Source organism: Sciurus carolinensis, chromosome 2, assembly GCF_902686445.1.
Source record: "Sciurus carolinensis chromosome 2, mSciCar1.2, whole genome shotgun sequence".
Lineage (NCBI taxonomy): Eukaryota > Metazoa > Chordata > Mammalia > Rodentia > Sciuridae > Sciurus > Sciurus carolinensis.
This window is the reverse complement of record NC_062214.1, coordinates 110,295,618-110,323,189: the sequence shown is the minus strand read 5'-3', so window position 1 is coordinate 110,323,189 and position 27,572 is coordinate 110,295,618. Positions and strand designations below refer to the sequence as shown.

The 27,572-nt window shown below is 36.1% G+C and overlaps 1 protein-coding gene and 1 pseudogene across 7 annotated transcripts in view; one reads left to right on the top strand and one right to left on the bottom strand.

Annotated features, from left to right (window-relative positions):
• The first annotated feature begins 820 nt into the window (after positions 1-820).
• On the top strand, positions 821-1,141 carry LOC124976394 (elongin-C-like; annotated as a pseudogene).
• A 577-nt stretch (positions 1,142-1,718) lies between these two features.
• Positions 1,719-27,572, bottom strand: part of Tmem87a (transmembrane protein 87A) — a 53,455-nt gene continuing 27,601 nt past the window's right edge. For 2 of the 7 annotated variants that reach the window (XM_047536881.1, XM_047536921.1), the window contains exons 11-20: positions 27,022-27,115; positions 25,858-25,929; positions 23,187-23,295; positions 21,710-21,768; positions 20,833-20,936; positions 13,766-13,839; positions 13,172-13,233; positions 10,183-10,238; positions 9,246-9,276; positions 1,719-2,946 (exon numbers count right to left, since the gene is read on the bottom strand). In XM_047536881.1, the coding sequence (XP_047392837.1) occupies positions 2,905-2,946; positions 9,246-9,276; positions 10,183-10,238; positions 13,172-13,233; positions 13,766-13,839; positions 20,833-20,936; positions 21,710-21,768; positions 23,187-23,295; positions 25,858-25,929; positions 27,022-27,115 (703 nt within the window). In that variant the 3' untranslated portion in view covers positions 1,719-2,904. Of the gene's footprint in view, positions 2,947-9,245; positions 9,277-10,182; positions 10,239-13,171; positions 13,234-13,765; positions 13,840-20,832; positions 20,937-21,709; positions 21,769-23,186; positions 23,296-25,151; positions 25,221-25,857; positions 25,930-27,021; positions 27,116-27,572 lie in introns of all 7 variants that reach the window. The other 5 variants (XM_047536894.1, XM_047536903.1, XM_047536889.1 and 2 more) reach the window with 5 other exon arrangements.

Genomic DNA, 27,572 nt, shown 5'->3' with positions numbered 1-27,572 from the left:
CAAGAATTATCTGTACTTGACAATTCTCACTAAAAAGCATCAACTGTGACAAATTTAGGCGTTTGAGTTGAAAGCAAAAATCTAAAGGAAAAGGGTGAGCTTATGATAGAAAATTTTTTACTTTTACAGTATTTTTCTTAATATGTAGGGATACATAGCCCATCTTTATCAAATGCTATTTTGATAATGATGTATGTTTGCAAGTAGCTAGAAATACAATCACTTTTTTAAAAAAATCTTGTGTTATGGTCAGTTTTCACCATAAAAGCTGATCACTTTGGAAAAAAGGAACATTTAGTTCCAGGCTAAAGGACCAAGACAAAAATAAACGTAAATTCTAAGGTAATGATAGGGCAATATGAAATTATACATTCCTTCCGAGCCTGTCCTAAGAAATGATAAAATATAGCCAATCAGTACCGTAGGAAGTCATTAGTAGAATTATCAGGTCCTAGGATATAAAATTTGTACCATACAGTCCAGGTAATAGGTTTCCTAGTTTCAACATCAAACCAGCCTAAAAAATATTTGACCAACTGTTTTGTTGCACTGTAACTATTATTTTATCTAAGTGTGCAAATGCAGCACAAAACCAACCGTTTGCTAATGGGTAAGCATATCTCAGTTCTTCATATCCAGCTCTGCAAGAAATTTTGTGTAGGTGACTTTTTAAAAAATTACTACAACAAAGAGCTGTAGAGAAATGCTATGTAAGCCTCATATGGACAGAGTTGGTGACAAGATTCTGTATCACTATCTCATCAGAAAACTACTAATGACCCTGTGGAACTAAAGCAGAATTTTGCAAGAATATAACAGTATGGAAAGTAGGTGTGAAGGCTGTGAAGGCTCTGATGACTTGTATGTTAAATTGGTATCTTCTAATGATCATGAACTTATTGTAAAAAGAGAACATGCACTAATATCAGGAGTAATAAAATTCATGTTGAGTGGCCTAACGTCAGCTTGCTGAAAATGAAACCAATAAGGTCAACTTTTAAGAGGTATGCTTCCATATGTGCTATCAAAAGTATGCCCATATTTTACCTACAGGGTTCACTGCACTAACAGCTCCAGCAAGTTTCCCAAATTTCCAATTACACCAGAACTGCTGATGGCTGCAAAGTTCTTACATTATTAGGTAAATAATAAAACTGTTAAAAAGAGAAAGAAATGCTACATAAATGTAAACACTTTGACAATAGTGTGAGTTAGTGAAGACTGTGGTCATGTAGTCAGTGGCTGGTTGGTTTGTTTTTGGTACCAGGAAGTGAACTTGGGCACTCAACCACTGAGCCGCATCCCCAGCCCTATTTTGTATTTTATTTAGAGACAGGGTCTCACTGAGTTGCTTAGCACCCTGCCATTGCTGAGGCTGGGTGTTTTTTGTTCTCGTTTTTTTTTTTTAAGTTGTAGATGGACACAATACCTTTATTCAATTTAACTCAGTGCCTCACATGTGCTAGGCAAGCACTTTACCAGTGAACTACAACCCCAGTCCTGAGGTTGGTTGGCTTTGAACTTGAGATCCTCCAGCCTCAGCGTCCCGAGCCCGCTGGGATTACAGGCATGCACCAACGCATCTGGCATCAGTAGTTTTTATAGAAAATAAAACAATCTGGAGTAAAAGTCATGAAAAGAAAATTTCCATAAGAGGAAGTTTAGAAGAAGGGTGTTCAGTGAAAAACTGAAATAAATGAGAAAAAAACATTAATTTTGTTAAAATTTTTTATATTAAAAAGTGGCATGACTTCTTATGTAGAACAAAAATCTTGGGAAGGCAAAATTGGATAAAACCATTAAAACAGAAATATAGTGCTTCAAGTGAATCCCATCACCTTGTGATATCCCTTATAAACAATCTCTAAAATAACACCAGATACTAGAACAGTCAATCCTAAGAACAAGCAGCAGTTCAGGGCCTCCCCACTATTTCATGCAAGAATAACTGTTTAAGCCAGCAGTACCTGTTTCCTTTCTATAAGCTCCCCCTATCTGAGGCATACAGTCCCTTTAGCAGGGTGCTCAATCACAGCACTTAGATGGAGTGCCTCTTGGCATCTAGTGCAACTCCCAAAGAATGGCATGAAGGCAAACAAAGCATTGCCTCCACAATGCTGCCCTTGGAGGCTTACAAAACAGTAGTTAAAAGTCTTGGAGTGTGCACCACATTGCCAGCAATGGGATGTGTCACAATAGCAGATGTCTAAAGAGTTAACGCTAATATTTCTCTTTAAAGTACATCTGATATAGAAAATCTTTAATATACACCATTTGTAAACAAAATTGCACTTGATTTTGCTTTTTAAAAAATGATCTGAATCTCACTGTAACTGTTTCTCTCTCTCTCCTTTTTCCCCCTTTTGATCATTGACAGAACCATGGCTCCTTTACTCAGAAGGACCCTTTTTATTCAAAACTGCAAGATGGGACCTAAACTTCCCAGGAAACTGAAAGACACTTAACAATTTCCCCTATCACCTATGCAACTCCCTAAATAAATAAAAATTACAGGCAGTTGCTCCTGGAGATTACATATTATGGTGTTGACGGCAAAGTCCTTTAGAAGACGTTAAACTTTTTAGTTTGACATATTAAACAACTGAAACATATAAAGTTCAGGAACAACACATAAGTTGCATAAACATCCATGTCAGGGTTTGGGAGGGAAAGGGCAATCGATGCTGTAAATAAGCTTGTAGATTTTTCTCATCCTATGAACGTGTTTTCAATAAGATATTCTCCATGTTCTGACACCTCTCGCCAGCTCCAATGCACAAAGACCAAGGAACAGATCAGGATGTCACTGCCTCCTTTAATCCCATGGAACAATGGAGAAGACTGACACAGTAGCTGATCTCTTCCCTGATACTAGCCATCTGCAACTTCAAATCTTCCCATTCTTTACTCCATTTTGGACCTTTCGAAGTGTGTGATCATTCGTTCCTAGGAAGTTAAAAAAAAAAAAAAAGGTTTATTCTGAGTATATTAACTCAAAATAGTATACATTCCAAATATCTTATATGTAAACTATCCAAATATACATTTTCCACAATACTTATCTTAATTACTTCAAGCAATGGTTTCTTATTATCTGCCAAGATTTTCAAATATACAAATAAATGTCCATGCCCCATCCAAAATCAACTCAATCAAAATGGCTAGTCTTGGGGACAGCAAACCATAACTCAGAAAGAAATGTGTATTCAGAGTCAATTAAATGACTGGACAAATATTAAGGTTTAATAAGAATTAATCAATTAATTCAGGAATTTAACTTGAAGAACCAATCTAGGATGTGGACAAAGATTTAGCCACAATACTCAGCATTACAACCAAATACTAAAAAGAATCAAGAGTCCAAAAATAAAGGTTTAAGTACAAAAAACTGTATTTTGGGGATGGGGTTCTGGCTCAGCAGTAGAGCACTCACCTAGCATGTGTGAGGCACTGGGTTCAACCCTCGGCACCACATACAAATAAATAAAATAAAGGTATTGTGTCCAACTACAACTAAAATATAAATTTTTTTGAGAAAACCATATCTTTACAATGAAATATTACAAACTTTTAAAAATTACACTGGATGAGATAGCTCTAGAAATCTGCTGCACAACAATGTGAATACAGTTAACACTCTACTTGAGAATGGCTAAGAGAGATCTTATGTTGTTTATTGTAATTTTTAAAAATCATGTAAAGTTACAATTTTAAAACAGTATTTATACTATCATATTTCAACTAAGAAAATTAATGTACTATGATTAAATCTGTCATGCAATTTTTTTACAAGGTTTTTCTCATTTTTCCTTTGCTTCATTTGTTAGTAAGTACCTATCACAAATATATCCCAAACTGACAGAACTGTCAATCCTTTTTGAATAATTAATTGCATCAGAAAATCTATATTCTTCTCCTGTTTTTCTTAGAAATACTCTTCCTAAAATTCTGTTTTCCTTTTTCATTCTAGCTGTTTTCCAAGTCTGTTGCCCAGTTGTCTCTGTAAGAATTTCTTACATTGTCATACTAAGAATTTGTCTTGCCTCTCTTGTGTTGGATCCTTTATTTCCTGGATCCCAAAACTTTCTATTAGTTTTCTCATTTCCATGCAGAACATTTTCCAGTACTTTCCTAAGAGGCACACATAGGATATTAATTCTTATGTGACTGAAATATCTTTACTTTAACCTAATATTGATGGTTTATTTGCGTAAAGTTGTAGGCTAACAACAATTTTTCTTGGCCTGGAGTTGTAGCTCAGTGGTGGAGTGCTTACCTAGCACATGTGAGGCACTGGGTTCAATCCTCATAAAATCCACATAAAAATAAATAAATAAAATAAAGGTACTGTGTCCATCTACAACTAAAAAAATATTTAAAAATAATTTTTCTCAGAATTCAAAGGCATTGTTCTAACATCTTCTGCCTTTTATTAGAAGTTGTTGTTATGTAATTTGTTTCTTCAATAATAGATTTAAATTCTTTCAAGTTTTATAAAAAGAAAGGCCTTAAGGAAAGTGACATCTGCACACAAAACAAAGTGCTGGATCCTCCACAAACTCACTGATTCAGCAATACACAGAATAATTCCTGTTGTGAGAAATCCAGAAAGCAGTTCAGAGGGGTTCTTGTACCATGGAGTAGTAGAACTAAACCAACTGTATCAAAGTCAAGAAGAACATGTGAGGTCCTCCTTTTGCCATAATGTGCTCAAACCCTGCAGAGTGCCACATGAACTATAAGAAATCTTTAGCTCCCTGGGGAAGGAGGGAAGGACTTGAACCTATATTCAACATCCTCACTTTTCTAGGAGCTTCCTGAAGGACTGGTTTTTGTCTTGACTTTTGTCTTAAAAAACAAAGGGCACCTAGGTTAAAAAGTCATGGATAACCAAGGTTTGCTTTGGACTAGCAACCATACACTTGCCAGCACTACTACCTGAGTCTCACAAAGCTCAGAGTAGAGCAAGTAAAAATCCCTAAATGCCAGCTTCTCCTTGAGGAACAAAGAGTTTGACTATGATTCTAACATTCCAAAGTTTCTGGAAGCTGCCTGATGGACTGGCTTCTGTCTGAGAACACAGTAGAACCCCTGTACTGTAGGTGCCTGGGGCCCAGTGCCAACACAAAAAAAGAGCTTGAGGCATGCTGCTGCTCACAGCGCAGCAGACACCAGAAAGATTAAGAGATTATAAATTCCTGGGGGAAAGACGTAGATCCCTCTGACTGTGAATTCATGTGTGTAAGTACAGAGGAATGCATGTGCAGAGAAGGATGAAGAGTTTTCCAGAGTCTCTGGCCAATCTGATTTGTGAGGGTCTTCTGTACAAGGCACAACTATCAACACTGAAAGTGGTGGTTGAAAATGGTGGTTTACGTTCTTTTTTAATGAACAAACACCAACGCAGACTATTAAGCAAATGGAGAATTACCCAACTCCCCAGGCCCAATCAATGACTAACAAAGAACTATCCAAAAAAGACACTAAGGAACACAAACTCATTTACAATAGTAACAAAAAGAAAAAAAAAATACTTAGAATAAACCAAGGAGGTAAAAGACGTATAAACTAAAAACTATCAAAATCAATGAAAATTAAAGATGACACAAATAAATACAAAGATATCCCATTTTCAAAGATTGGAAGACAATATTAGTAAAATACCCATACTACCCACAGCAATCTACAGATTCAATGCAATCCCTATTAAAATACCAATGCCATCTTTTATAAAAAATAGGGGGGGGGGGAGTCCTAGAATTCTTAAGGAATCACAAAGAACTCCAAAAGTTAAAACAATCTTGAGGAAAAAACAACAAAACAGGAAGCATCACATTACCTGATTTCAAAATACATTATTACAATGCTACAGTAATTGAAAAAACATGGTACTGGCATCAAGACTGACACAAACCAATGAAACAAAAAAGAACGCCCAGAAATAAAACCTACATATACACAGTATGATCTCTGAAAAGGGTGTAAAGTCTATATAATGGGGAATGGTTAGGTTCTTCAACAAATGGTGCTGGAAAAACTGGATATCCACATGCAAAATAATAGACTTGGATCATAATCTTATAATATATATAGAATAAAGACTTAAAACATAATACCTGAAACTATAAAACTCCTAGGAGAAAAATAAGGTTCTTGCCACTGATATTGGCAATGATTTCTTGGATATACACCAAAAGCACAGGCGACAAGTACAAAATTGACCCAGAGAATTCAAATTGAAAAGCCTCTGCACTGCACAGGAAATGAGAGCAAGAGAAGCAACATATGGAATAGAAGAAAATAGTTGCGAACCATGTACCTGATAAGGAGTTAATACCCAATATACTGGAAAACTAAAACTCGATAGCAAAAAAGCCAACTAAATTTAAAAATGGACAAATGGTCAACAGGTGTGTGTGTGTGTGTGTGTGTGTGTAAATGCTCAGCATCACAAATCATCAGGGAAATGCAAATCAAAACCACAATGAGATAATCACCTCATAACTATTAAGATGGCCATTATCAAAAAGCAAACAATAATAAGTAAGTGGTAAGACAGTGGAGAAAACGGATCCTGGAGTCCTGTTGGTGAGAATGTAAAATGGTATAGCCACTATTGTAAATAGCAGGTTCCTCAAAAAATTAAAAATAGAACTACTTTTATGATCCAGCAATTCCACTTCTGAAAAGAACTAAAAGCAGGATCTCAAAAAGATATCTGTATTCATGTGTTCACTGCAGCATTATTCACAGTAGTCAAGGTATGGAATTAATAAGAAAAAGTCAAATATCACACACACACACACACACACACACACACACACACATACACACACACAAACACCAGAGAATACAATTCAGTTTTAAAAAGAGAAGGAAATCCTGCTGTAGGTGAAAACATGGATGAACTTTCAAGGAGCTTATGTTAAGTGAAATAAAAATAAGCACATCACAGAAGACAAATACTGTATGACTCTGCTTGATATGAGGTATCTAAAATAGTCAAATTCATGGAAGATAGCAGAATGATGGATGCCATGAGCTAGGGGAGGCAGAAAGGAGGAGAGGCTATTTAAAAGGTATGAAGTTTCAGTTAAACAAGAATTTCTAAATTTAACATATAACACTGTGCTTATACTTAACAATACTGTAATATAGACCAAAAAAATTTTTAAGGGTAGATCTTATTGTAATATTTTCTTACCACAAAAAGGTCTCACTATTTATTGCAGCATATACTTGCAAAATCTTGCATAATTTATTCACAAAAGAAAACATGAACACCTGTACCTCAGATAGAGCATTAACCTCCAGGATATACAAAGAATGCAAAAAATTTAACACCAAAACAACAAAACAAAACAAAAAACAATCCAAATAACCCAATCAATAAATGGGCAAAGGAAATGAACAGACACTTCACAGAAGAAGATATATAAATGGTCAACAAATATATGAAAAAATATTCCACATTTGAAGCAATTAGAGAAATGCAAATTAAAATGATGCTGAGATTTCATCTTACTCCAATCAGAATGGCAATTATGAAGAATACAAGTAACAATAAATGTTGGTGAGGATGTGGGGAAAATGTACACATATACATTGCAAATTGGTGCAACCACTCTGGAAAGCAATATGGAGAATCCTCAGAAAACTTGGAATGGAACCACCATTTGACCCAGTTATCCCACTTCTCGGCACATAACCAAAGGACTTAAAAATCAGCATACCACAGTGATACAGCCACATCAATGTTTGTAGTAGTTCAATTTACAATAGCTAAGCTATGGAATCAACCTAGGTGCCCTTCAACAGATGAATGGATTAAAAAAATGTGATATATACACACAATGGAATATTACTCCGCAATAAAGAAGAACGAAATTTATGGTAAATGGATGGAACTAGAAACCATCATGCCAAGTGAAATAAGCCAGTCCCAAAAAACCAAAGGTCAAATGTTCTCTCTGATATGTGGATGCTAACCTATAACTATGGAGGGTAGGGACGGGAAGTATAGTAGTTCACTGGATTAGATAAAGGGGAATGAAGACAGTAAAATAAATCAGACATAACTTTTCTATACTCACATATGAATACATGACCAGTGTAACTCCACATCACATTCAACCACAATAGTACCATAATTATAATGGGTTGAACTCCATGTACATATAATATATCAAAATACACCCTACTGTCATGTATATCTAAAAACAACAAATAAAAAAATAAAAAATAAATTTAAAAAAACATGAACAGATCATTGTTATCAGGTCACCAAAAATTTATTTCCATGAATGACACAATCAGGTATCATGCAGTCAGACCTCTGTATGAATACAGCTAGAGTTGAAACCAAAGAGAAACCTTGATGGCAAACAATCAGCAGAGGAAGACCCCAAGATATAGAGACCTAAGAATTGCAAAATACACCACAGAAAGCAAAGTGCGATGTGGATAGGTTCAAATCTCAATGGTAGAGGTCTCAATTATTTCATCTAATAGAACAGGTAAGGAATTTGACACTGTATGCAGTGTCACACAGCAGGTCAGTGGTAAATGAACAAATCATTTTTAGTACCCAGTTCAACAAAATGAGTCAGAATCAGGCAAGATGCTTCCAAAAGGCTTTCTGAAATCAAGACATTCTAGAACAACCTAACATTCAAAATATGTTTAAAAAGAATTCCTATGATCCCAGGCCACAATTCTTAAATAAGACTTCGTATGAAGTCTTTTATTGAACTGTATGGAGGCGTATTAAATTTAAAAATCAACATGAACATTAGCAGTACTAATTATAATCCTAATCATCTGAGATGATAGCGAAACAGGAACATAAAATATAACAGGTAACAAAATAATTTACATTTTGTTTTGGTCTACTACATTCCTTTCTCAATACTTTTATTAGTTTTGCCAAATTTAGCTACATTAGGGCAAATTTTTAATTTCTTAGAGACAGTATTTTTTACTCAATTTAAGCGAAATCTTCTCAAGTCTGAACATACTACTCTGAAAAAGAAAAAAGCGGGACATGCTAGACAGACATAAAAAAATGAAACCTTCTTGAATGTTTAAATTCTAATATTAGTATTTCCATTCTTGTTCCTTTCAACTATACCAATTATAATTCTTCAGTTCATACTGAGTAAAAATAGAATTTCCCTATATAGAGGATTCATGACTTGCTATTAAATCACTAGATCCAAAGAGTTAATGAATATCTGATTACTAACTTCATCTGAATCCAGAAGGGCTGGAAGTGCTCTGCAGAGAGAAAAACACTAAATTAAACAACGTAAAATAAAGTCATAAATGGTTCAAAAAAGACAGTGGAATAATGAATGTAAATTTTTTTTTTTTTTTTGTACCCAGTTTTGAACCTTTTGGGGCACTTAACCACATCCCCAGTCATTTTTCTATTTTATTTTGAGACAGGGTCTCACTAAGTTGCTTAGGCTGGCTTTAAACTTGCAATCCTCCTGCCTCTGTCTCCCAAGACACTGGTGTGCACTATACCATGCCCCCAGTATGAATGCAATTTAAAGCTTCCTTGTGATTTATCTAAGATTTGTATCTTATCAACACTCCTTTAAGGGGGAAAAAACGCAAATAAACAAGAATCAGAGTTACTAGAATCTATAGAAAACAATAAACATGTTCTACAACAAAATAGAATCATGTTTCATTAGTATTACAGCTCTGGAAAGGAACACAAAAATTTCAAAAGTACTCTCTTATTGATTTTAGGAAGATCTATAGCTAAATCTTTCTAAGCAGAAATGTCATCTGAATGAATAATCCCAATTATTTGTATATTATTTCTAATCTACTAAAATCACTCAACATCTTAAATTCTCATTAGTATACTGCTCAGCTCTTTCATTTAAAACAAAAGAGAAGTACTAACTTTGGAATTGGACCCTCCCTCTCTTCCTTCCTACCAGGGATTAAATGTAGGGGCACTAGACCACTAAGCCATATCCCCAGCCCTATTTTGTATTTTATTTAGAGACAGAGTCTCACTGAGTTGCTCGGCACCTCACTTTTGCTGAGGTTGGCTTTGAACTCATGATCCTCCTGCCTCAGCCTCCCATGCTGCTGGGATAACAGGCATGAGACACCATGCTGGGCCTGAAATAGGATTCTTACAGTAATGATTCAAATACTTACACATCTGTCACAGAAGAAGGAACATTCTCTTCTACCCACTTCAAATCATCTTCCTGCTGGGAACATAAAAACACCACTTGTTACTAAAACACACTGCATAATACATCAAGTACTTAAGACCTTTAGTCTTTTGTAACTCTAAGTAGCACATTCATATAAAAAGTGACACTGCTACTAGAAAACTCAAATTGTTAAAAGAAGTTTTAATTATCTTCAACCATTGTTTTTCCTGGTATCCATGGCTCTACCCTTACCTCTGTGAGTTCAACATTTTTTGGTCCCATATAGAGAGACCAGGCAGTATTTGTTTTCCTGTGCCCCGCTTTTTGCACTTAACAAAATGTCTTCCAGGCTCACCAATGCTGTTGAGAATGATAAGGTTTCCTATTTTAAGACTGAATAGTATTAAATTGTGTATATCTACATTTTTTTAATTCATTCATCTACTGACTAAAACTTTGGTTGATTCTATATTTTGCTATTATGAATGCTGAAATGGGAATGCAGGTATCTCTTCAACATCCTGATTTCCTTTGAAAATACACCTAGTAGTGGAATTGATGGAATATGAATATATAAATATATATATATATTTTTTGTGGGGGGGCGTGCTGGGGATTGAACTCAGGGCTTTGTGCTTGCAAGGCAAGCACTCTACCAACTGAGGTATATCCCCAGCCCACAGTTCTATTTTTGAGAAACTTCCATACTGGTTTTCATAATGGTGATACTAATTTACATTCCTACCAACAGTGTGCAAGGATTCCCTTCACTCCACATGCTCATCTTTGGTCCTTTGACAATTGCCTCTCTAATGGGTGTAAGGTGATATTTCATTATGGTTTTAATTCACAATTCCTGATTGTGATGTTGAGCCTTTTCTTCATATACCTGTTCGTACTTGAATGTCTTCTATGGGAAATGTCTATTTAGGTCTTTGATCTGTTTTTTTATGGGGTTGTTTTCTTGCTATTGAGTTGTCTTGAGTTCCTTATATAAACTGCATTTTAACCCCCTTCAGATGCATGGTTCACAACTATTTACTTTTCATACCATAAGGTGTCTTTTCACTCTGCTATTTCCTTTACACTATAGAAACTATTTTTAGTTTGAGGTAATTCCATTTATTTTTGCTTTTGTGGCCTGCACTTTTGAAGTCATACTCAAAAAAACCATTACCCAGACTAATATAGAGCTTTTCCTGTTTTCTCCCAGTAGTGTTACAGTTTCAGGTGTTATGCTTTAAATCTTAATCCATTCTGAATATATCTGTATATTGTGCGACATGATGGTCTAATTTCACTCTTCTGCATATGTCTATCCAGTTTTCCCAACACCATTTATTGAAAAAACAATTCTTTTCCTATTTTGTGTCCTTGGTACCTTTGGAGAGACTCAAGTGACCACAAATGAATTTACTTCTAGGCTTTCTATTCTGTCCCATTGGTCTATGTGTCTGTTTTTATGCCAGTACCATCCTGTTTTGATATTACAGCCTAATGGTTTTGTTTTGTTTTGTTTTTCCTCTAGACAAGGGGTGGGGTGGTATGCTGGGGCTCAAATCCAGGGCCTCACAGATGCAAAACATACAGTCTACCACTGAATTACATTCCCAGATCCACGCAGTACATGAAGTCAGGTAGTATGATGCCTCCAGGTTTGTTTTTTTGCTCAAGAGTACTTTGGTTATTAGGAGTCTTTTGTGGTTCCTTATACATTTTAGGATAATTTTTTCTATTTCTGTAAAAAATGTTCCTTATGTATTTTAGGATTATTTTTTCTATTTCTGTGAAAAATGTCATTGGAATTTTGATATGGAATGCACTGACATGCATTGGGTAGTATAGGCATTTTAACAATATTAAGTCTTCTAATCCAATGAATGCTGGTTCTTTCCATTTATTTGTCTTCTGAAATTTCTTTCAGAAATATTTTATATTTTATAAAATATATAGTTTTCAGTGTACAAGTTTTTTATTTTTACTTCCTTGGTTAAGCTTATTCCTGAGTAGTTTATTTTTCTATAGTTATTGTAAATAGGATTGCTTTCTTGATTTCTCTTTCAAATAATTCAACACCAGTATATAGAAATGCAATTGATTTTTGTATGCTGATTTTGTATACTGTAACTTTACTAAATTTGTTTACTGGTTTTAACAGTTTCTTGGTGCAGTCTTAACAGTTCAATTTCTATATATAAGATAATGTCACCTGCAAACAGGCAAATTTAACTTCCTTTCCAACTAAGATGCCCTTTACTTCTTTCTCTTGCCTACTTGCTCTGGGTAGAATGAAATAATCTTATTTTTAAAATCATGTAACAGAAATACAAAATAATGTCAAACTGCCTTAAATATTCTCTTCTCAGTGGCCTAACGGAGTTTGTTTCATGCAGGCTTTGCTCTTTAAGGTAGAGATAAACTCTAAAACCCTTTTATGAAGAATGAATGCTTAGTTCTTAGAACAAAAACATTAAGGTTTTTACTACACAAAAAAGTCCTTTAAGGCCGGACGTGGTGCTGCACACCTGTAATACCAGCAGCTTGGGAGGCTAAGACAGGAGGCCGAAAACCAGCCTCAGCAACAGTAAGGCACTAAGCACAGTGAGACCTTGTCTCTAAATAAAATACAAAATATGGTTGGGATGTAGCATAGTCCTGAGTTCAATCCGGGTATCTCCCCCAAAAAAGAAGACTTTAGGTTACTAATGTAACTATTACTTCACTGACAAAAAGTATTTTACAACAATCTGATTGGTCTGGTATTTTTTCAAAATATAGTACCATATCATCTAGTTAAAGATTACTAAACCCTAGACTCACTTGCTGCCTGTTTTTAGAAATGTAAATGTAATAAATAAGACTGTAAATTAAGCCTAATTATAGGATAGGTACAAGAATCATTAAGGCCTAACCATAACTACTGGGTTCCACAAGGGCTAATAGACCACGTAAAAACCAAAGAGGAAAGGAAAAAAAGTCATACTTACTGCTTTGTTTACTTTACTATTTCCATTAGGTTCCTGTTTGGTACTTCTCATTTTCATTCCTTCTGTACAAGGAAAACAAAAACAAAAACAAAAAACACCCACAGATAGGTTAACTTTGTGAACAGATCAGCAATGAACACAAAATTGAATTCAGAGCTTTATTTTAAGCTCTGAATTTAAGAGGCAGTAATACCTCTGTGAATTATACAACAGATATCGCTCCATCTTTACATTTATGCTGGGGAGTTCAAAGCTAAATTTCTAGCTTGTTTCTAGCAAGTAAACTGAACATTTAATGTGGAATTATTTAATCAATTTATCATGGCTTCATCTTAAAACTTATATCCTGACTAGGGGTATAGCACTTGCCTAGCACACATAATGTCCTGGGCTCAAACTGCAGCACCACCACATGGGGATATATATATACATATAAAAATAAGTATATAAATACATACATACATATATATGCTTATTTGCTCTTTACCTAACTTTACCACAAACCAAGTTCAGGAACAAAATTTATAAAATAATAAATAATAAACTTATATGAAAAAATATTTAAAACAAATAAAAGGTGAATGCTATCACTACCAAAGCTTTCTTTCAGCATAGGTTCCTTTTGTTCATCTTCCTCCTCTTCTTCAGACAATGGTGAAAAGGCAAACCTGACAGAACGAGGGCAGGATAGAAAAATTAGAAAACTACAAAAACTGTTCTATTATTTGGATTACCCCTGCCCCCCCAGTACTGGCAATTAAACCCAGGAGCACTTTACCAATAAGCTACATCCCCAGCCCTTTTTAGCTTTTTATTCAGAGATAGAATCTCACAAAGTTGCCGAAGCCAGTCCTGAACTTGTGATCCTCCTGCCTCAGTCTTTCTAGTAGGTGGGATTACAGTAGTGTGACAGCATTCCCAGTTATTACTTGGATTTTACAAGACTTAAATAATTGCAATTGTAGTAAACCTCACAAAAATCAGTTTAGGGAATACTAATTCTTCCCCTTCAGAGCTCTTAAATGTCTATATTAGTAAGAGTGAAGCAGAAGAGTCCCATATTTATGAGTGCAGGCTACCTGTGACCTTAAGACAAGTTACTTAATCTCTTTGTACTCCTGATTTCCTCTTATGTGCATGGGGATAACAGAGCATTACTTAAAACATTCATAGACATTATTTTGTGCTTAGAACAATACCTGAAACTTTTAGCAAGCATTCAGTAAGACTACGTATCATACGAAGGAAAGTGAATTTTCATCTAATTTACAATCTCAGCCTCCAAATTGAGAGTTAAGGAAAGCCTAATCTTGTTTCCAAGTGGGAAGTTCATAAGATGAAGGTCTGCTTGGGTACACCTCTGATGTCACTCACTCACACCTAAGTGACTCAGTAAAGTAGCTGCCACAGCTTTATATTTGATCTCACTATGTACTTTCCATTTTATTATTACCTAATATTTTCATTCTGCTTGTTTTTAAATTGCCCTTTCATCATGAAAATTCTTTAAGCGAGAAATGCAAAATGTCTATCATTTGTTAAAGGATAACAAAATGTCATGATAAATATTATAGTTAGTGATAATACCTGATTGCATTTAAAATCAGAATAAGATAAGGAGACCCACTGTCACCACGTCTACTGAATGTTATATAGGAAGACCTAGTCAATATAATAAGAATCAGAAATGAAGTAGGAGGATTATTTGTCATTACACAAAAACCTCTCTGAGGTGAAATTGTCAGAAGTAACAAGATAATGTAGGAGGGTTGATGGTTATGATAAATATGTAAAAATCAATAGTATTTAGCTGGGTCCAGTGGCACCTGCCTGTAATTCCAGCTATTCAGGAGGCTGAGGCAGGGGGATTCCAAGTCAAGGTCAGGTTTGGTAGCTCTTGATACCCTGTCTCAAATTTTAAAAAGGCTGAGGATGTAGCTCAGTGACAGAGCACCCCTGGGTTCAATTCCCAGTACAGGGAGGAGGTGGAATGGGAGTGGTTGGGTGGAGGGAAATCAGCATTCCTACATATTTGGAAAAAATCATATGCAATATTTTTGAAGCTTGAATTCATATAAAAAAATTAAATAAAACATAATTGAAGCACTAAATGAATGGAAATAACATATCCAAAGGTGGAATTATCAAAAAGGTATGTAACTTCCCTTATTAGTTCAATAATTCAACTAAATTCTAATCAAAACTTTATAAAGTTTTCCTGGAATTAAACAAGCATGTTAATTTTTAAAATTAACATTTTTTTAAAAAAGAAGATTAAGGGTAAAGGTTGAAGCACTCCAGATACCAAGATTCATCAGGAAGTTATGTAATTAAGCCAGGGTACTGATACAGGAACAAAATAATAGCAAAAAGAGACCCAGAATCAAACAACTCTTGGTGAATAAAAGTTTTGATGGAGAAAAAATAAATTAATTAAATAAAATGAAAAATATATATATGTGTAAATAAATAAACTTCTGACCTCACCCTTAGGTTAGAAAAGAATTTCTTAAACAAGATTCAAAACGTAAAATCCATAAAGAAAAAAAATGACAAATGTGACTTCATATTGCCTTTTATTTGGGGTGGTGGTGGTGGTGGTACCAGGGATTGGACTCAGGGATACTGGACTGCTAAGCCACATCCCCAGCCCTATTTTATATTTTAATTAGAGAGGGTCTCACTGAGTTGCTTAGCACCTCGACATTGCTGGGGTTGGCTTTAAACTCTCCTGCCTCAGACTCCTGAGCTTCTGGGATTGTAGGTGTGTGTCACCACATCCAGTTATTTCTGCATTTTAATATGGACAAAAACAGCACAGAAAAATTAAAATGTAATGAACTAGAAAAGAATATCTTCGATACTACAAACAAAATACTGGCATTTAAAACATATTAAGAATTACAACAAATCAGTACATAAATGACTGCTATGGTTTGAAATGCTCGTACCTTCTAAACTCGTGTTGAAATTTCATTCTCAGAGCAAAAGTATGCGAGATGGGGCTTAATGGGAGGTGTTTAGATTGTGAGGGTTGTGCCCTGGTTAATGGACTGATCCTGTTATGAAAAAGGCTTTTTGCAAGTGGGCTCTGCCTCTTCCTTTCTGTCTTCACCACATGATGACATAGTAAGAAGGCCCTCACCAGAAGCTGGCACCTTGATCTTGGACTTCCCAGCCTCCGTAACTATAAGCCAATGAATTTCTATTCATTATAATTACCCAGTCTGTGGCATTTTGCTAAAATGAACTAAAACAATGATCAATAATCCAATAAAAAGTCAGATATAACAGGTCAATTCACAAAACTAAATGATCATTAATATATAAAAGATATTTTAAGAAAGCTCAAACTCAGATGTAAATAAAAATTACACTAAATATTAACTTTTATCCACTACACCTACAAAAATTAAAGTAATGGGAGATGTAGAAGGGCAGAGGGAAAAGCTCCTTTCATACTATTGTTATATACAAATTTCAGGTTTTTTATGAGAATACAATCTGGAAAATACTTTCAAAGATAAAAATATGCATTCCCTTTAACCCAGCAATTTGAAACACACTCATTAAATGTTGAACATCTCTTATGTGCCAGTGTGCAATGAAAAGTTAACCTATGTAACCAACGGTGGTCTGACCATTCCCCTTGACTACTGGGAAGTAATCACTATAGCACTGGATTATCCTGCCCGATGGGAATGTTTTTGTTTGCCTAGGAGATCTGGCTAACAGACAGTTTAATAGTGTGATTCATCATAGGAGTTTGGTTCCATCACATCAGTTCCAAACTCTGGAGAACTGGACACTAAAAGTATCAGCCCAGCTTTCAAGAGGACAGTACCTGAACAAATTCCATTAAAAACTCTGGACATCAAAGGTTCAGGTGACTACCCTGGACAGCAATACTCTGTATATACTATTACATACTATAGCCAGAAGTAATGTCATCTGTAACTCTATGGGGACAGAATTATGATAAGTTTCCATTTAGATAAGTTTCTGTTTAGGCTCCGCCTGAACTCTGCCTCATGTGTTTCTCCTCTTGGTTGATTTTAATTGGTACCTTTCCTTTGTAATAAGTCACAGGTAGCTAATGAGTATTACCAGCTTTCACTAAGTTCTGTGAGTCCTAGCAAATGATCAAAGCTGAAAGGTTTTGTGAACCCCCCAGGCTTGCAACTCAGGTCCGAAGTGAGAGCTGTCTAATGGGGCCCATCCCCAAGGACTTTGTAGTTTAGTTAACTATGGGTACTTGGAGTCAGAATTCAGATTCATTACAACAACCCTGAGTCACTGAAATATGTGGTTTAAGAATATAAAGGATGAGAGGGTGGAAGTTAATAAACCTTTGAGTCCCAGGTTGGCACAGGGTCAGTCATGATATGGAACTGCAGCTTTGTTATTATCATTACTGGAGTTAAAAATTACCAACAAAATTTAGAAATGATGGCTCCAACTCCTGGGGAGTTGGCTCAATGAATGTGTAAGAAAATGCAAAGTAACAAGAAAGAAGAAAAATGCAAAACCCCTGTTACTTCTCTTGTGCCGGGCTAGCTCATACACGGGGTAAGGGCGCGGAGTTAAGACCCAGACTCTGGGAGCTGGGTGGAATCAGGCTTGTGGCGAGCAGCCTGCAAACTCGTTTATTGCAGGAACAGCTATACATTTTATAGGTTTCTTGCCCAATCACAATGTGCCACAGGGGATCAGACCACCAGGTTCCTATACAGGTTCCCTTGTTAACAGAGTCAATTTGGGTCAGTTGTTTACTGTCCTAGGTGACCAAAGAGGAACGCTCCTCCCAGCAAATATTCCTTACACACTTGGGACATTCACTGCTGCCAACCAAGAACTAGGATTTCCCCCAACACTTCCATTTTTATTAATTTGGACAAGGGATTCTTTCAGGAGGACTAGATTGACCTGAACCCTTGTGATTCTTTTGTTGAAAATGGACCACAACATTTAAGAATTGCAAGTATTATAAGGAGGAGTATACAGGATAATCCTAACATCATAGTAGGATTTAGCATATTAAGCAGGTTTTATTTAAAGGTTATAATACAGACTTCTCCTGGGAGGGAGAAGGGGGCCATGGCTGATATTCTAAATTCGCACTCTAAAAAAGTGAGTGCACCCTACATTTTTTATAGGTTAAGGTCTCTTTTGTTTTCCAGTTCTCTCCCCACTTATCTCTCCTTCCTGCCTATGTGACTAGGCTTGGTTTTGCAGGTGAGATGCATAAAGTGAGAAGCGAATGGGCAGGGGAAGGGCCAAAGTGATTCAGCCAGGTAAGGGCCCAGGGAGCATTAATTAGCAGCTCCTTGTCTGCAGTCCTTAACAAGGGCAGGTAAATCTGGTAATCAATGGGCTCTGCAGATCCTTGACATTCCATTCTCCCAGGGGCAGTCTCCAACTTCCAGAGGCAGATGGCTTTCATGGCCTCCATTTCCTCCATTTGACCCGATCCCCTATTTCTACACTAACTGCCTGTCCTCAATTCTGGCTTCATTCCCACCCTTTGCTTTAGGAATTCTTTACTGCTGTAAGGAAAGGGGGTGATGATTGCTCTCGGCTGCTTCGAGCTGGAAGCAAGCAGTTTGGAGTTCCCTTTTAAGAAATCGGGTCAATTGAGGAGTCCATGGTAGAAGTCTAGTTGGGGAAGGGCAGGTTATAAAGTCATCTGGGGGTGGGTGCTTCTATGAGAGAAAAACAAAAGACATGAGTATTGAAATGAGATTAATATAAAATAAATGTTGCAGTATCTGGAGCATGTCAGTGAATATCATCAAGATGACAAACCCCTTGGTTACTATTTTCTGTAATAGCTAAAATGAAAATAAGGAAGAGTGTTGGAGCAAATCCTTATCATGGGCCACACTTGGATGAGCCCCTACCCAAAAAACACATGTAGGCCTATATGACACTGTGCCAAGTTTGGGCTCTTGCTAGCTGAGCAGTAACAGTCATCTCTGAATCACTTCAAAAGGGAAAAACTATGCTAAAACAATATAGAGCAAAGGTTAGAATGATTTGTAAGAGATCTGAGAGTCAAGGGACTTGTCCTACAGAATGGAAGTCTTTAAACAGTTATTAGAAAATGGGATGAGCCAGGTATGGCAGGATGTGCCCGTAGTCCCAGCTATTCAGGAGGCAGAAGCAGGAGGATCACGTGAGCCCAAGAGTTCTAGGCCAGCCTAGTAATATAGTAAGATTGCCAACCAAAAAAGAAGAAAAGAAGAAAAAAGAAAAAAAGTAAAGGAAAGAAGGAAGGAAAGGGGGAAAAAGGGAGAGAAAGAAAAAAGACAAAAAGAAGAGAAAGGAAGAAAAAAGAAAGGAAGAAAGGGGGACAGAGAGAAAGGGAAGAGAAGGGAGAGGAGAAGAGAGGAGGGGCGGAGGGGAGGGGAGAGGAAAGGAGAGGAGGGGAGAGGAGGGGAGAGGAAAGGAGGAAGAAGGTAAAACAAAGAATGCTGAAACACCCTAGAACTGGAAATAACCCAAATATCCATTAAAAGGGGAAAGGTTAATTTAACTGTACTACATTTGTATCATGTAATATTATGCCATCCGTGAAAATGAATGAATTGAAACAAGTTTCTGGATAGAAATTTCTATATGTACTGTTAAGTGAGTATAAGAAGATTCTAACTTGAACAGGGAATAAAATGGGGAAGGATATACCACATTAAGCTGTTAATAACACTGAAGTCACGGGGTATGGGGGCAATGTTTAAAAGAAAAGGGTAAGGAAAAGGAAAGGTAATTCAAAACTTTTTTTAAAGACCAAGGAAGCAAAACATTTTAAATACAAATAGCTAGCAAGTCACCAGTATTATCTGTAGACAGATGTAAAAGGAGAGTCTCCAAAATACCTATAGGTTCTTTTTGAACATTGTTATTTCTGATCTCTATTTTCTTGAACAGCTTTTCTGTGGCTTGACTTTCTTTCATTGATGTATTTAATTATAAAATTAGCTATTCAAACTGGACACAGTGGTGTCCCCTATAATTCCAGCTACTCAGGAGGCTGAGGCAGGAGGATTTTGAGTTTGAGGACAGTATGGGCAATACAGCAAGACCCCATTTCACAGAAAAGAGCTGTTTAGTTACAGCCCTTTCCTTCTTCAATATGACTGTTTATTATAAGCTCTTAACTGTTTAAATACAAAAAGAGAACGGTTTTTTTTTTTTTTTTTTAAAGGAGGAAATGAAGGCATGGATATTCACAAATTAATAACAGGCAGTTCTTGAACAAATCAAATTCACATGTGAATTTTTAACTCCTAAGTCAGTCACTTAAGTCCTCATTTTATCCTACTGTTATAAGGTGAGTTGGGCTGGGCCTATAGAAATTTGTCTTTCCTTTACCTATATGATTATCAGAAAATGTCAGAGTTGAAAGGGACCTCATATCACTTGACATAATTCCTCATCATTATATGAAAAGGAAACAGGCCCAGAGAAATGAAAAGAGATAGCATGCCAAAATCACTAAGCAAATTAAGGAAAGCCAAGAAAGGAACCTAATTCAATTGATTCCAGTCCCTTTGTTCCTTCCACTTTATGACACAGCTCTGACACACTCCTCTAAAGCACCAATCCTAATTCATGAAATAGCTATTTAACCATTAGCAGAGTGAGTAAAAGATTCCAAGAACCTCTGGTTATTTGCTGATGGCCGCCAGAGAACCATGATGACAAAGAGGATCATGGAGAACAGCAACCGCCAGATGGCATCGTCCACCCACAGTTCCCGCCAGTCCTACAATGAGGGGGGGGAAAGTACAACGTCTACATTTATTATCTTTATACTTTGTTCACAAAGCCCTTAGCACAAAACAAGAATCACTTATTTATGTACTTATATTTACTAAGAGCCTGATGTGTGTTAAGTGCTGGGAATACAAAGTGAATAAATGTAGTTTCTTCCCCTGCAGTGCTATAGTTGAAGAAAAGGCACCATCTGAACAGAACATTCAAGAAATTCACCAGCTCTTAGAATCTCTGTAGAAGGGTTTATTCAGGGTAAGAAAAAGTAATATTAGGTTTTTATACTTCATAATATTCATTTTCATTTAATTTTGCCGAAACAGCCTTAGCTGACTCCAAATAAATCCTATTGGCCAACTATAATGCACTAATTTAAAAAATATGGGGGGAAAATCCTATTGGCTACAGTCTTTGTGCTCAGACCTTGAAGACAGGGTTTCTACTCAAATCAGTACTATTCACACATACTTAAAATTCGTACTCTGGACCTCTGGTTTGAGATTTTTTAATTAAGGTAAGCTGGGGTTAGGACAGACGGTGGTTACCACTTAAACATTCTCTCCCACCACAGGGGCAGTCAAATAAAAGCCAACTATCATACCATGGCACCAGGATAGCACAGAATTCTTAGGAAGAGGGAACTGAAGACCTAGCCCTAATTTATTAGGGTGCTTGCCTTACAAGAACTTTGCCATTGTCATCGCCATGTATAAAATTTATAAATTTCTATTTATTTATTTATATTTATAAATATGTGTGACTTACCGACTGACAAGTCACTATCCTGAACTTCATGGTTGTCCAGATGATAAACACAATAGATGCTAACATGAAATAAAAAACCTGATTAAGAGCAGGTCAATGTTGGTTTTCATCCCCAATTATAATTCCTGATCCTGGTTAAGTAGAATTCCACACATCCTCTAATATCCAATACACTGCAATCATTTTCTATGTTATTTTCACAAATATATTCAATATTTGCTATGGTTTGGACATGATGTATCCCCCAAAAGCTCATGCACTAGACAATGCAAGAAGGTTCAGAGGAGAAATGATTGGGTTGTAAGAGTCATAACTCAATCAGTGGTTTAATCTCCTGATAGGGATTACTGAGTGATAACTGAAGTGGCAGGGTGTGGCTGCAGGAGGAGGGAATTGGGGCGAGGCTTTGGGGTATATATTTGTATCTGCTGGAGTGGAGTCTCTCTGCTTCCTCATGACGTAAGCTGCTTCCCTCTGCCGTACTCTTCCACCATAATGTTCAGTGTTCAGCCTCATCTAGAGCCCTGAGGAATGGAGCTGGCCTTCTATGGAGTAGGGCCTCTGAAACCATGAACCCTCAAATAAACTTTCCTCCTCTACAATTGTTCTGGTCAGGTTCTTTTAGTCACAGCAGCAAAGAAGCTGACTAAAACGATATTAATTTACTGAACACCTACTAGAAGCAAGGCCCATGACACATACTCTTGTCAACACTTTCTGCATTTAAAGAATAATTTTGTAATAACCTTGTTTACCATCTGGCTACTTCAGTAATCCTCACAATTAGCACAGAAGCATTGGAAACATGACTTTTCCCGACCATATCAATATTTTATCTTTCTTTCTTTCATCTTTAGTAAAATGAGCTAATTTTTCATAGCCTGATTAGATGAGCAAAAAACAGTTGATAAAACGGCTGCAACACAAGCAGTAGAGCTAGTTCTAATCATACGACAGGCCTCACTATTTTTGGTAGAAGGGCCAAAAAGTAAGCAAGCAAATTAGCCTAGTTTGGTTACAGTCTACCTAATGTCTGTATTTTATGTATGCTTAGCAAAATATGTAAAGTACCAAAGTAGCAATGTACCCTAATCTAAAATTCTATAGCCATTTAATAAAACCAAATAAGCAAATGGTAATATCTTCTAAAAACAAACCAAATGCTATTTGGCACTTGAGTTAACTTCTTTCAAGGAAAAATGCCTCAGACAGAGAATGGAGGTAGGAAAGGGACATGGTAGGAAGTGAAAGTATATGAAGTTGACTTTTAGCTAGTAAGTGGTTCTTAATCTTTTTTTTTTTTTTTTTTTTTTTTTAAACCACAGATCCTTTTGAGAATTTGACAAGGACTAAGAATTTTTCCTCAAATAAAATGCACAAAATTTCTATGCCTACCTATGACCTCTCACATATGAATCTCTGTTGCAAAAGGATCACAGGATCACATTTAACAACAGGAAGAAAGTCTCAGACTTACCTGCCACTGCCAAGATAAGCGTGTTGGTGAAATGTCGATACAGAGAGAGCTTTACAATGTTCCTCCGAAGTTTTAATAACTTCATGGTTTGAGTCAGGCTAATAAATATGTGTTTGCAGGTCAAGGAATTAAAACATTCAGGAAAAAACCAGTAATCTTGCAAAATAACCCTTAGGTTTTCTTGGAGAATCTGGGGTCATATCAATAGTTACCAACCTCAGAGGACTAAACTGTCTTATTTTCACTTAATCTCACAAACACACCAAACCTTAGTAAGTCATCATTTTCCATTGAGACACTGAAGACAGATAAAATAAGAACAAAGATAAAATAAGAATGCAAAAATAAGAGAAAGAGAAAAAAAAAAAAAAGGAACAGGTTTTTGGTTTTTTTTGTCTTTTTTTTTTTTTTTTGGGTGCTGGGGATTGAACCCAGGGCCTTGTGCTTACAAGGCAAGCACTCTACCGACTTAGCTATCTCCCCGGCCCCAAGGAACAGGATTTTTAGGAAAACAAATTTTAAAAGATGAGGGGAAAAAAAGGAAATAAACAAATGGAGAGTGGTAAGAGCAACAAGCAAAGTACAAGGAGTTAACACCATCTTCACTCTTCAAGGCTGGAAACCATTCTTAACTGGCCTGATTAACTCAGTCTAGGACCATAATTAGCACTCCTGCCTACAACCTTCCATACGCAATTCTACACTTGGTCCCTTTCTGCCATCTGCTGGAACCTGCAATCAGATGCCTGCACTACCATGAATTAAGAGGACCTTACACAACTCTGAAAATCACAAGCAGTTAGGTTCCCAAAATAATGAATCTCCATCCCCAAGTGGAATTTGCCAGAGAAAGACAACTATGGATGATGACATTCACTCCCATGTCCACCTTTCAGAATGAGAAGCAGACCTAAAAATAAGGGAGTTGGAACTTGCTCTTCCCTTTATCAGAGTCATCATGGCTGTTACCTAGCCACTGGGTTATTTTCATGGTCCAATTGCATCTACCTCTCTGCTCCTCTCAATACTCACAGGGGTTCACAAGACACACTTAGAAAGATACTGATCTAGAAAAGTTTTGGTTATCTGCACCCAGGACACTTCAATTGCAAACATTTTGCTATATGGCAATCCACTCAAATTCACAAAATTACAATTTTGTTCACATTCTGCTTTTTACAGTAATCACAATTAAGACAATAATACTGTGCAATCACACATAGGTCCAAATATATAAAAGCCAAAATAAATTCAAAATAACCCAGAAGAGATAAAGTTCCCAAAATTTGAGTCCTTCACTCTATTGAAGGCCAATAAACAATTTTAATTTTAAGGAGCAAGGAAAAAAAATTACTTAAACAGAAACTTGTTTACTGCTGCTGACTCTGCATGTAAATTAATCAATATTCATTCTAAAGGGTGGAAGTCTTCAAACAATGCCAAGTCAGTTTTTGATGAGGGAAAAAAACACTCACCCTGTAATGGCTGAAACCTGCTAAACCTATTTAAGAGTTCCAAAAGAATCAAACCACCTGATTATCTGAAACCACATTTTAAGGATCAAACTCTTTTTGTTAGTTTCAAAGCATTTAATAATTGCTAGAGGTTAAAAGAAAGAGCAGCACCAGAGTAGCAGTGATTCTAACACCAAAGTGAGATGAGCAAATAACAAATCCAAAATCAAGGTAAAATGTTTATTTAAAAAAGAAAAGCCAGAAGCTTTTATTTTATGTGCAGTTCACAGTTGCCCACTTTTATGATTTTAAAAACTAAAAAAAGAAAAAAGAAACAAAGAACAAAAAGCTGCTTACCTGAACGTTCAGGTTGTTAAGACTTAAAATACACTATCCCAGGTTAAAGAGAAATTAATAAAACTAGTAAAATTCTTTGCAGAAAGATTAAATAGAAACCCATCTCCAAAGGGAGAAAATGGACCTCCATCAAACAAGCCAATGAGAAGGATATCCACCAGCACAGGGCAGTGTCTAGGAAAGCCAAGGGGATAAAGGCCAAGGAAGCAAGATCAGTCTGGGCCTGCAGACAAAGAACAAGAGGTAGTGAAAAACAGATGGCTTAAGAGGCATAGAGAAGAAACCAGCACATGATTCTGCATCAATATAATCATCTGGAATGACTCTGCTTTTCGGCTGAAAGAAAATAAAAAGGTCTAACATATGGCATCTAATCATTCTTCCCTTATTACAAACCTTCACATAGAACACACAGTAATAGATGTTTCACACAAACTGTCAATTACAATTTCAAAACAATGAAATCGTTGCTAACTACCATAGAGGTTACCACCACAAAGTTCCCACCATATTAAGATTCATGTAAGAGGTGTCATGGATCTAATAGATATATTAGATAGATAGATTAAAAAGTTCTCATGCTTATAACCTCCATCGGATCTGATTTCCTATTACTGTGATTTCAGCTAAAGTCTTAAAAGATCCTTCTGATATTTAAAAAAAAATTGTGGGTCATTAATACACAAAAAATTACTGATTTCCAAAATTGTTACATAATGAAGTATTACAATAGATCACCCTAAAATAAAATGTAATTATCTATTCCCAAAACTATGCTACTAGTTTCCACAAGTTGATAGCCAAGATCCTTTTTATATAATCCTAACAACCCAATCACCAGGATATTATTGAAAGGATATCCATAAAATAATACAGGCATCAATTGCTGAGAGGGCCAGGTTTACTATCAGAGCCAAGGAATAAGAAAAATACTACAGCAGCAGCAGAAGAAAATGAAATTGACAGAGGGTTAAAGTTGCCAAAAGTCTAAGAAAATTATGTATAGAGGACAGTGAGGTTTGAAAAACAAATTTGCAATCATGAAGTGTTGTATTTAAAAAGAAACTTATTGTAAAACTTAATGAGTCCAGTTTTACTGAGGGCAAAGCCAAGTTTATAGAATTTACCACCTTGAATTTAACAAGTTTTTAAGAGAATCTGATTTTAAATAAAGATAACTGGAATAGCCCAGGGAGACTGATTTTGTTTTTACTCCATTACTCCATCTCTAACATAACTTTCTTTTCTTTATTTTTGGTACTGGGGATTTAACACAGGACCTTGCATACATGCTAGACAAGCATTCTAACACTGAGCTATATCCTCAATCCTCTAACATAAATTTTTCCTTTTTTTTTAATTTGTAACATAAATTTCTTTATCACTTAGATCTCAGAGCTTTGGTTTCCTTTCTTGGCAAAGGGAATACTTATATAATTTTCAAGGATTGTGTAAAAATTAGCTGCATTTTAAGGAAATCTTTAAAACTCAAGTGCTGGGTAAGCAAAGAGTACTACTACTTAACCAATTAGTACATGATTCCAACGTTTGTCACTTACTCAAGAATGGGAGTCTGATGTTCAAGAGAAGGAACTTAATAATTATCAATCGGGGGGCAGGGGAAAAGCATTCATTCTAGGTCATACATTAAATTTATAAAGCTCTAATAGATAGATTAAAAGGAAAAAAATACATAGGTTGAGCACTGCTCATCCAAAATTCCCAAATCTGTGACCCTCAACAAGTATCAGATTTTAGAATGTTTTAGAATTCTGATTTTGGGATTAGGCTGCTCAAATAGTAAAGTTTATGCAAATATTCCAAAATATGAAAAACTCTGAAATCCAAAAACTTCTGGTCTCACATATTTCAGATAAGAGATACTCAACCTATACTTACATTCTGAAAATCAGAGCCCATAGGTGAGAGAAGCAACAGTAAAGAAACTCCCACAGATACTTCCAATTCCCTGTCTCAAGACCAAAATGATGTTAAGTGAACTGATCACAAAAAGCAGTACTGACCCCTGTAACTCTGAGGACCCCTTCCATGCCAGAAAACAAAAGATAGAGGGCTCCTGCTACCACAACCTTGTGAAGAGTGACTCCAAGGCGAGGCCTATAGAGGAAGCAAAGGAAGAGTTGAATGAGTACGCATAGGGCAAACCTTAACACAAGCAAAGTCACAGACAATTGTTAATCAGTACAGGCTAACAATCTAATGATAAGCAACACACATCTGATTGACTTCAGAGGAAAAAAACTCTGTAAGAACAAACCAAGGGGCTGGTGTTATGGTTCAGTGGGAATGCACTCACCTAGCACAGGTGAGGCATTGGGTTTGATTTTCAGCACCATATAAAAATAAATAAATAAAGGCATTGTGTCCATCTACAACAAAAAAATTATTTTTAAAAAACTGATCATAAAGCAAAATAGGGAATACTAGAACTTAAGATCCTGTCTCTGGTTACTATTTGAGAAAAAAATTTATTATAGAGAATTCTGAAACATATTCAAAAGTAGTAAAATAAGTCCCTACTTATTGGAGTTCAGTGGTAGAGTGCTTATCTAGC